An 11956-nucleotide genomic window follows, 5' to 3' on the forward strand; every position below is an offset into this window, starting at 1 on the left:
GGTCCATTCATGTAGAAATCCACACCTCTTTGCCATGCAACTGCAAAATTTAACCCCATTTAGTTTAGAAAAACATCGCCTGAGAGGGGATATGATAACATTATACAAATATATTCAGGGCCAATACAAACCATTGTGTGGAAATCTATTCACAAACCGGACTTTACATAGGACACGAGGCCATGCGTTTAGACTGGAAGAAAGATTTCGTCTAAGGCAAAGGAAAGGTTTTTTTACTGTAAGAACAATCAGGATGTGGAATTCTCTGCCTGAAGAAGTGGTTTTATCAGAGTCCATACAGATGTTCAAACAGCTACTAGATGCATACTTGCAAAGACAGAATATTCAAGGATATAATCTTTCAATGTAGGGTAATATGTGCTTGATTCAAGGATAAATCTGACTGCCATTCTGGGGTCAAGAAGGAATTTTTTGTCCTAGCTTGTTGCAAAATTGTGCTTCAAACTGGGTTTTTTTTGGTTTTTTTTTGGTTTTTTTTGCCTTTTGGATCAACAGCAAAAAACAGGTGTGAGGAAGGCTGAACTTGATGGACGCAAGTCTCTTTTCAGCTATCTAACTATGTAACTATGTAACTGGGCACCTCCATTGTAGCACCCTGTCTGTTATCATTCTAGGTTTTATTTTACTACACTTGTGCACACATTTTCACTGTGTGTGTGCACACATATATCCTCTGAGTTTAAACCAAGGCTCTTAAATTCCAATCTGAATAACCTATGCACCTGGTGGACATCCTAGAAAAGGCATGCAGGGAAAAGGAGAAATTCAAGTTTCTATCTCTTCCTAGTGGGCAATTTTTGCCTTATCTGAACTTTATTGTGATGTAATTTGTTAGATCCCAAAATAATGTTAAAAAGAAAACCGTGCAGAAAGGTATAGTTGTCTTCCAATGTTTATTTTGATGGTGTATTTTCCAGAGAGGTGACAGTTTCTCCAATACTCTATCCTTCTAGAAAGTCATGCATTCAAAAAGGTGGAATTCCAGCCAGCTGAAGCCAAGAAGTTCTTTAGCACTGTGCGCAAAGAGATGGCACTCCTTGCCACATCCCTTCCTGATGGAATCATGGTGAAAACATTTGAAGATAGGATGGTAAATACAATTAGGACCCCCTGAAATTGTTTCTGATTTCCAGGATGATATATAGAGTTTTAGAAAGACGCTGGATATATATCTTTATTCAGTCAGCACGTAGAGCAAGTATGTCAGGGCACCCAGCAATTCAAAGCATGGTGGTGTTCATTGGATTAAAGTGAGCACACAATGTTTCAACCTCACCGTAAGGTCTTTGTCAACACTTGAACACATTATAAATCATGTTAATTACACTTTGCCTGGCAGTAAGACATAGCAGAGTCTGAAAATAGTCTCTACAATTGTCACAAGCTGAGCATTACAGCTTTAACAATGCCACATACGTTCTAGTAACAACAGTTTGCGAAAACCCTATTTCTGGTAATTAGATATTCCATAAATAACTTTAGATCTTGATTTGTCACCTAAATTACCAACTACAGTGGGTGTTCTGTATCAAAAATATATTAAGTCTGTCTTTTTTGTAATTTTATGACAATCTTTTGTGTGTTCATTACTGCATATGCTCCCCATTTAGTGGGTGTTTTTACCAATGGCTGTTAAACATTGATATAAGAATGAAAAAATAGGAATGGAAGTTTGTATCATAATAACATTCCAGATATTTTTTGGAGCTTATGTAATTGTACAGACTAGAAATTGCTATGCTCTTTTTACGACTTAAAATAAATAATCAAAAATGAAGACGCCTTCCTGCGTCTTTCATTAGATTATGTAATTTTAAATTCCTCTGCTAAACTGTCACCTTTTTCCAGCTAATATTAAAGGTGCAGCACTGCATTCAGAGTCTCCACCCTCTGCATGGAGAAACTGAACTTTCCTCATCTAGATGCATTGATTCAATGCAACTCTATAAGGAGATGCTGATTGGCCAGGGATGTGTTTGACTTGTACTGGCTCTGTCCCTGATCTGCCTCCTTCAGTCTCAGCCATTCCAATGTGAAAGCATTGTGATTGTCTCAGATCCCCACTTCCGATGTCAGCAAAGCAGGCAGGTCAGGGGCAGATCCAGCAGAAGCAGACTGGAATAAATGTATGATTTTGCTAAATTTAGTGAGGCCAGGGGACTAGATGGTGGTTTTAACACTAGGGTCAGGAATACAAGTTTGTGTTCCTGACCCTATAGTGTTCCTTTTAATATGATTAATGATCTGTTTTTGAATACATTATTGATAAATGGGCCCAGCAACTCAGGGAAAAATGTACTATTTGAAGCTTAAAGGGTACCAAAAAAATCATTAAAGTGATATCAGGGCATAGATACTACCTCTGCATCCTTCCTGAAAAATGGAACGGTTTACATTTAACAGTTTCCAATTGAACAAAAAGGAAAGGAAGTGAGGAAAGCTCCCCGTAAAAAACGGGGTCCTTAATCTCACAACCGCTACCCCCAATCTCAAAGCAGTTAAAACTAAAAATAACAAAAGCTTTAATAGAACACAAATTATATCAAACAAACACACCTAATGTATCACCCCAAAATGTGAGGATTAAAAAGCAAAAAATGATAAAAAGCGACTGCAACTATACATTGGCAAAACAGTGCGGCAGAGAACCTTATGGGGTACAAGCAGCAACAACAGTCACATAGATGCAATTAGTGTATGAAACATCTAAACAAAGTTGCAATAGTGAGGAAACGTAGTTGCTGACAAGACCTCCCACGGAACTGCAGCCTATTTGTAACTGTTTTATGCCAGGAGACAGAAAAAGAAAGGAGGATTCTCCTAATTCAAGCAGTCCCAGGGAAAGCCAGGGTCTGGGTTTCCCTATAGCGACTTCCGATAATCCTAAGGAGTATATGCTTTATATATTGCCAGTTATCAAAATCCCTGGTATATCTAGTGCAACCAAAGGAGAGTAAATCGAAAGGATAGCGAGATCAGAAGTAGAGGAAATAAAATAGTATGAAAAGGGCTGAGTCTAAACAGAGCTAAAAGAAGGGCTCAATCGCCATAGCAGCTCCTAACTCAGAATTGTGGTAGTCCCTCTAGTATAGACCTCAGACTGCGGAGTATCCAACAAGCTGTCAAGGCAGTCGACAGAAGTTTGTCCAATTACAGGATCATTTCAGAAAGCAATGAACAAAGCTGCCCAACGCGCGTTTCGGCGGTCTAACCGCCTTTCTCAAGGGCAAGTAGTGCATACTGAGCCTCTCCTTTCATCCCTTAAATACCCAAAAGTCCCTACCTGTTAAGAAGGGGGTGGGGTTCACAAGTGCCCCTAGGATCAGCCTCTTCTAGGGGACTGATCGCCCCGTTCGGTGATGAAGTCCAGGCGCATGCGCATAAAAGAAAACATATATCTACGAACATTAAGTCCCCGCGCATGCGCCGGTATCTAGATACGGACATGCGCATCTCCTTTAGTGGAATAATCGCCTTGCCCGGAGACTAAGTCCAGGCGCATGCGCCCGCTAAAGAAGATATACATCTACGAAAGTAAAGTCCTCGCGCATGCGCCAATAACTAGATACGGACATGCGCATACCGCCAGCTGCAATCAAGCATATTCGGCTGGCGGGCACTTGTGAACCCCACCCCCTTCTTAACAGGTAGGGACTTTCTGATCTCGCTATCCTTTCGATTTACTCTCCTTTGGTTGCACTAGATATACCAGGGATTTTGATAACTGGCAATATATAAAGCATATACTCCTTAGGATTATCGGAAGTTGCTATAGGGAAACCCAGACCCTGGCTTTCCCTGGGACTGCTTGAATTAGGAGAATCCTCCTTTCTTTTTCTGTCTCCTGGCATAAAACAGTTACAAATAGGCTGCAGTTCCGTGGGAGGTCTTGTCAGCAACTACGTTTCCTCACTATTGCAACTTTGTTTAGATGTTTCATACACTAATTGCATCTATGTGACTGTTGTTGCTGCTTGTACCCCATAAGGTTCTCTGCCGCACTGTTTTGCCAATGTATAGTTGCAGTCGCTTTTTATCATTTTTTGCTTTTTAATCCTCACATTTTGGGGTGATACATTAGGTGTGTTTGTTTGATATAATTTGTGTTCTATTAAAGCTTTTGTTATTTTTAGTTTTAACTGCTTTGAGATTGGGGGTAGCGGTTGTGAGATTAAGGACCCCGTTTTTTACGGGGAGCTTTCCTCACTTCCTTTACTTTTTGATAAATTATATATTCAGGGTTAAGCCCTACACTACCCCTGTAACCCCTCCTCAGTTATTGGTCAGAGTTTTCTCTTTGACTGATAACTTATTTGCTCAGTTTCCAATTGAATGTATTTTATTTCAAACATTCTGCGTCTGCATGTGTAAAGTATGCTGTGTGCATTCAGTGTTACACTATTAGATCACATTAGATTAGCAAATACAGAAAATAGTCCAATTTGTATATTTATTTTTCCCCTCCAAATAGGACCTCTTCTCTGCATTAATCAAAGGTCCCAATCGAACACCTTATGAAGATGGCCTTTTCCTCTTTGACATTCAGTTACCCAATATCTACCCTGCGGTGCCACCACTTTTCCGTTATCTTTCCCAGTGCAGTGGGAGGCTGAACCCAAATCTGTATGACAATGGGAAGGTGTGTGTCAGCTTGCTCGGAACCTGGATTGGAAAGGTAAGCTCCATCGTATTGGTAATCAGAGCCACTTATCCATGTATCCTACCACGTGGTGGTCTGTACACAGTCTACTTTTATATGAACACTATATGAGTGGGGAGCAATCGTTGTATTTATTTGTTTTAAAGTGTTATACCCAGGCTCCGGGTACCTATCGGAGTCTACAATTATGAATGTATTTTTACGTAGATAAGCACTTGATTCTAGAGTTTGGACAAAACATACTGCCCTGTGTTTTTGATTGTAGAAGAATTTTGGAAAGGTATTTTGGAAGAAAATAAATAGCATTCATACATTTGGTGGAAAGTACTGGTCACTTTCAACAAGGGCGCTTTCCAATAGTACATGGAGCTCGTTCAAGTTGTTGGTACTGTTCAAAGCCTCACAACCTCCTCTGTTAACCCCTTAAAATAGCACCCTGTTTGGTGGTCATGGAACCGTGAACAGCCTCACAAATGTTACCGGATCGCACAAACTCTGCAATCCAATTTTAGAGTTCCAGGTTGTGCCCGGTCTCCTACAGGGTATTGACGTTTCCGTGACCGCTGAATAAGATGCTCCCATCCACCACCTCCACCTAAAAGAGCTAAGTGACTGGGTGATCTGTCACAACTTGCTTTTAATGCCAGTGCCAGGGCATTCTCTTTGCAGGAGTCATTCTGTGAGATAATAAAGATTGATGATTTCTGTGCACGCTTGAGCCTGTTTTTGCACTGTGTACGATAGTCCTGAATTTGAACGGGCAGATGTGCCTCAAAGTTAAAAAACAAATGTAAAAATTTCTGTTTCTTTGAAACACATTTTACATTGCCCAATTAAAGAGACTGCATATATTTTGCTTCTTTAAGATGTAGTTTGTATGTATCCCTTTAAATTGAATTGTATTTTAGTTTTTCCTATTGAATCCATATGTGAATAGTATATAGATTTCCCAAATAATGGTAAAGTAGAAGAATTCTAAATCTGCTTCACTTTTTTGTACAATACTATATAGTGTGTGTATTTAAATAATTTCTTTGTAGGGGTGTTTTTAATGTGTGTGTTTTTTGGGTTTTTTTGTTTTTTGTTATAGTTGTTTAGATTTTGCTTTTGTAATATAGAATTTCTGTATGTGGTTTTGTCCTATTCACATGATGTACAGATGATAACCATTTGATCTTTGTTACCCCAGTGTTTTTAATTACTTTAACATAACATTGTCTTTATCTGTGCAGGGTACAGAGAGATGGACCAGCAAGTCCAGTCTGCTACAAGTGCTCATCTCTATACAAGGTGGGTGGGTGTCTGCGGTTTTTTGTGGGGGGGTTTTGTTTTGTTTTTTTAGAGGGGCTTTTACAATTGGAAAAATATTGTAATATTACATCTAAATTTAACCCCTTACCATCATTAGGACATTCCACAATTAGGACAACATGGAACTTCCTATAGATTTGTTGTGAGCAGGGTTAAATCCCTGCTCACACCATGGAGTCCCAGGTACCAATCTATGCATGGGACTCCCGTCTGTCATCTACGTCCGTCTTTAGGGGCACCAGAATAAAAGTTAAGCTGTATGTAGAGCTTAATAGATATATAGTACACTATATCGACAAAGGGATTTGGACACCTGACTACTACACCAACAGGTAATGTCATGACATTTCATTCTATATACATAGACATTAATATATAGTTGATTCCGTCTTTGCAACTATAACCCCTTCCACTCTTCTGGGAAGGCTTTCTACAAGATTTTGTAGTGTTTCTGTGGGAAGTTTTGCCCATTCATCTAGTAGAACATTTGTGAGGTCAGACACTGATGTTGGACGAGAAGGCCTGACTAGCAATCTCCGTTACAGTTCATCCCAAAGGTGTTCAATGGGGTAGAGATCAGGGCTTTGTGTGGGCCAGTCAAGTTCTTCCACGCTAAACTCATTCAGCCATGTCTTTATGGACCTTGCATTGCTCACTGGGTCACAGTCATGCTGGGATAGAAAAGTGCCTTCCCCAAACTTACCTTGAAGTTGGGAGCCTAGAATTGTTGAAAATGTATTTGTATACTAAAGTATTAAGATTTCCTTTTCCCAGAAGTGTACGGCCTAGCCGAACCCCTGAAAAACAGCCCCATGCCATTTCCGTCCTCCACCAAGCTTTACAGTTGGCACATTGCAGTCAAGCAATATTCGCCTGGCATCCACCAAACCCAGACTCTCCCATCAGACTGCGAAACAGAGAAGCATGATTCATCACTCCACAGAACTCATTTCTACTTTTCCAGAGTCCAGTGGAGCTGTGCTTTACACTACTCGATCTGACGCTTGACATTGTACTTGATGTAAGGCGTGCGTTCAGCTGTTTGGCCATGGAAACCCATTCCATGAAGCTTCTTCTGCACAGTTTTTGTGTTATTAATGCCAGTGGACGTTTTGAACTCTTCAGCTACGGAATCAGAAGAGCGCTGGCGACTTTTACGCACCATGCACCTCAGTACTCAGTCACCCCCTCTGTGACTTTATTTGGTCTTCCTTTTCATGTTGCTGGTGTTCCTCAACACTTTCACTTTCCAATAATACCCCTTACAGTTGACTGTAAGAAATATCTAGCAGGGATGAAATTTCCCAAACTGACTTAATGCAAAGGTGGCAATAAGGAATTCACTGAGCTCTTTAGAACGACCCATATTTTCGGAAATGTTTGTAAATGCAGACTGCATGGTTAGGTGCTTGATTTTATACACCTGTGGTAATTGGTCTGATGGGAAAGATTTAGGTTTGTCCATAGTGTGTGTATTACATATTATATAATGTGTGTGTGTGTGTGTGTATATGTATCTACCTATATAGATAGAGATAAGTTAGATGTGTGTGCATAGTGATAGAGTAAAAATATATGCATAACCCCCTCCCCCCAATTTCTCTTCTTACAGGTCTCATTTTAGTGAACGAGCCATACTACAACGAGGCTGGTTTCGACAGTGACCGCGGCTTACAAGAAGGGTATGAGAACAGTCGCTGCTATAATGAAATGTCGCTCATCAGAGTTGTCCAGTCCATGACACAGTTGTTGCGCAGACCTATTGAAGTTTTCGAACAAGAGATTAAGGAGCACTTTCAGATTAGCGGCTGGCGTCTAGCTCGCAGGATAGATAACTGGCTAGAAACAAATGCCGTGGTGGAGAGAAGAAAGGCGCTGCCTAATGGCCAGGAGCACCCATGTATCGTTCCTTACAGCCCCACTGATCAAGAATGCACTCCGGAACCTCCACTGAGTTCAAAGGATTTGGATGATTCAGGTTGTGGAGCCTCCACCCTTTCTCCTGGGGATACCCAGCAATACTCTGACTTGGAGAACATGGGCAAAGGAGTTTTGCTTTGCAGCAGTCCTGCTGAGGAGGCAAAGGGTGCAACTGGGGGAGCACAGCCCAGTGTGAAACCAAAGAAACGCAGAAAGAGCTATCGTAGTTTCCTGCCTGATAAGAGAGGCTACCCTGACATCGGCTTTCCTCTGTTTCCCCTGTCAAAGGGCTTCATCAAAAGCATCCAAGGTGTTCTAAGTCACTACAAGGCTTCACTTCTGGAAGCTGGTATCACGGAGTCCCGCGTTGACAGACTAGTACTACCATTGTAAAAACTAGAGAGAGGCAGGGAGATGCACATGCTGCCTCCTTCCCCAACTTACCACTAATATTCACAAACCCTTTCCACTGCCAGGTGGTCCCATAGGTCTCTGCAATATCTTAATGTTATGAAACACAGAACAACTCGTAAACACGAAGACCAAACAAGATTGTAATTGAATTCAAACATCTGAGTTTTTCGCTTTCATTGTATATTGCTGTGTTAGTTTTGTTGCTCCTGACATCATATGCTGGAGACAAATTTGCTGCTATGGGGTGAAGTGTTCACTGACCGTCTAACAAAAAAAAAACGCAATCCTTTTCTCTCCTTAAAAAGCTATTTATTTTCACTGTTGCAAAAGATACTTGGTATAAAAAAAATATATCCACCAAGTCTGTAAACAACCCAATATGGGTACCTAAAAAATGTAGGGGGAAAAAAAACTGTAGATGAGAAATGGTGGTATGGCGACTTAGAGTTGGCTATTACATTTCTGGGCCGGACCCAAATGATTAAATTAAACAAAATGGCATTATTATTCTAATATATTAACAATCAACGTTCCTCAATGGAATATATACTACCCATATGCATGTTTTGGCCAAAGGCTACCCTAGACTGTAATTACGTTCATGCACACATATCTGGTGCTGACAAATATTTGGTGAAATTAATGGGACAGTCAGACCTACCGATCTCTTTAGTATGAGCGAGATTGAGACCAACCCTAAGGAGTTCTACATCAAATGTGTAATACATTTGGAGTTGTCTAGTTGTATTTTAGAAGCTATAGTTCCTTGACTAATGGGGTTTGTCATGCTTTAACCTACATTAAAGGGTATGGTACTTTTACACATTATCTTTGACCACTATTTCATTAAATTGAGCGTGGGAATTACCATTGCACAGTACTTGGAGTATAGTGCCTCATAAAACTATCATTAACCTCATTTTAAAAGCTAATTTATCACTAAAGACATATCTTTTGTGCAGCAAACCATTTAATTTTGTGTTTTGCTAAATAATGGAAAGAAAAACGTTTGATAGATGCCACCACACACTTTTTACATTATGAAAATAATGAAATATTGTACAGATATAAAAAGGACCATCTTATTATATACTTAAGATTGACTACTCGGTGATAAATGGACCAATATGTTTAACATTTTAAGCCAAATTTCTGGATTGGAAAATTATTTTTCCCGTCTATTCAATAATATTTAATCATTTTGGGATAAAATGTAATTCGCCGGTCAGTTCCTAGTTTATCAAATAATCCTAATACTGATACAAAAATAAGTGAAAAATTGCACTTTTAAATCCTTTTTTTTTTCTTTCTAAAAATATCTCCATATAAAATTATAATTGGTAGCACCTTATAAAGTGCAATAGCCCAAATATACACGCTGAAAAACCATATATCTAAAAAAAAAAAAAAAAGTGCACACCTTTTTTTGATGTAAAAAATAACCTTGATAGTCTGTCTAAAATAAAAAAAGGGAACTTGTAGTTCTACTTTGACGGGAACAGTAAAGTAAAAATAAATACGGAAAAATGGCTTTGTTAATCTTTTGATTAGTGCCATTATATTAAATAAGGATTTTTTTTATTTTTTTTGCGTATATAACCAGAAGATGCTTCTCCATAAATTCAGTAAAGTGAAGCCTTCAGTAGCTACTAGTTAAAAGCTTATGGTATCATGGTCCAGTGTTGTACCCAGTTGTGGTTGTGCCCTCTTTGTGCTTGAAGTATTTACCATTTTAAACAGGTCTGACGTCTTTATATTTTATCAATGGAATCTTCAGAACTGAACATTTTGAGAATAATGCTGATCATTGCTGCATTAAGCAAACTATGTGTAGTTTATTTGTGAAGATAAGGAGCACACTGCCACGCAAACGCCAAACATGGCCAAAGTATACCCCTGTAACCCTTTCCCGCACTCCGCCACACACTGCCTTACATCTAGGCATGTTTACAAACCCCCTTCCCCACATTCCTAATAATGTGAAACTTATTCCGGGGGACAATTATTGCCATCTCCCTGCCCCTCTTTAATGCGGTAATATCCTCTGTGTATGTAATATTTAAGGGTTTAAATAATGCAAAATAAATAATATTTAAAAAGGTGCAAAAAGGAGCGCATGAGTGTTGATGGCCAGTAGATATAGGCTGCGTGATCTTATTTAAACCATGTACAAACTAAGCTGCAAATTTTTTTGTTTTAACTGATTTTAATCCCTTCTCTCCTGCAGTATACTGCTTAACAAGCCTAATAGTAATGCAAAAGGTGTAGGATACCTTTTTTGACCTTATGGCGTTGTCTTTGCTTACTCACGTGCCGAATGCATGAAAATTAGCAGCATGCCCACGACAATGTTTTGGGTAGCTGTGCCAAGATTGCACCAGGCAGCCTGGATCACCTAGGCATGTTGGATTCTATTCACAATGAATGTCTTTAGATTCTAAAAGAACATGGGGGTAAAAAAAAAAAGGCTAGCCTACGGGTCTTACTTTGAAGGCTTTCCATGCTGCTCTGGAGTTCATTAATAAGCTGATAAACTGTAAAGCTAGTGTTGGGGCAGAAGGGGTTAAAAATAAATGAATGACTTAATTCCTTGCATCTGGCAAATGTACAGTATTTAAATGCTGGCAACGGATCTGTTTTGAACCAAAATGCTGTAAACTGCTGAATGCCAGAGCTTTCTGATGTGTGCGTGTGTGTATAGTGCTGTGATATTTAATTTTTTACAGGGTTTTTTTTCTTATGCTAATTTAATGTTTGGAAAAAAAACTGCAGGATTGTTTAATTAAAGATGCCTCTACTGACTGACTGAGAATTTTGTGATTCACTTAAACTGCAATATTACCCATTTTCCTTTATGAATTTAGTTGTATATGAATTGTTCCCAACACTCCCACCTACCTGCCTGAGTTTCCCCTTATTAGGTGTAGTAAGTGCCTGATATTTCCCAGCTACTCCCTTTGGAATAGTGGAGGAAGGGGTATATTTTAAGGTATTGCTGTAAGTCATTATGCAGCTATGATTAAAGGGACACTGTAGGCACTATAACATTTCCTCTCATTGAATTGGTTATAGTGAACGGAGTCCTCTGGCATTGTCCCTAAATTCAGTGTTAAACCATTTAAAAGCATTTTAACATTGAATGAGGGTCCCTGGCTGCCCACAGGTCAGGCGCTACGAGAGGTATGGCTAAGGCACAGACTTCACAATTTCTTCTAGCCATACCAATTCATACCAGCAATGGGCACTGTGACAAGCCGAATGTGGGCGGTTGATACTCTCAACCAATCACAGCCACCCATTGCTACTCAGGCCAATGCTTCATCATTTCTTAAAGCAGCACAGGTAGTTGGGCTGCTAGGGGCTCACATTTAGCATTAACACATTATTTTATTATTAAAATGGTTTAATGCTGAATAGAAGAATGGGACTCCAGACACTGCAACCTTCAATGAGCTAAAACCATTACAGTGTTCCTTTTGCAAAGCATGAGGACTGCTAGGGTTTCACAGAGTCAAACTCTGTGAAACTGCAGAAAGTGCCTCTAGTGGATGTCTGGTAGATAGCCACTAGAGCAGGGATACGCAACCTTCGGCACTCCAAATGTTGTGGACTACATCCCTTATAATGCTC

The 11956-nt window shown here is 39.6% G+C and overlaps 1 protein-coding gene across 3 annotated transcripts in view; it reads left to right on the top strand.

Moving 5' to 3' along the window:
• The window catches only part of UBE2O (ubiquitin conjugating enzyme E2 O), a 95384-nt gene extending 84253 nt beyond the window's left edge, over positions 1-11131 (top strand). For all 3 annotated transcript variants that reach the window (XM_063458996.1, XM_063458993.1, XM_063458995.1), the window contains 4 exons: positions 975-1111; positions 4493-4696; positions 5914-5971; positions 7605-11131. In XM_063458996.1, coding sequence (XP_063315066.1) covers positions 975-1111; positions 4493-4696; positions 5914-5971; positions 7605-8305 — 1100 coding nt within the window. In that variant the 3' untranslated portion in view covers positions 8306-11131. The remainder of the gene's footprint in view (positions 1-974; positions 1112-4492; positions 4697-5913; positions 5972-7604) is intronic.
• The last annotated feature ends 825 nt before the right edge of the window (positions 11132-11956 follow it).

This window comes from Pelobates fuscus, chromosome 6, assembly GCF_036172605.1.
Source record: "Pelobates fuscus isolate aPelFus1 chromosome 6, aPelFus1.pri, whole genome shotgun sequence".
NCBI lineage: Eukaryota > Metazoa > Chordata > Amphibia > Anura > Pelobatidae > Pelobates > Pelobates fuscus.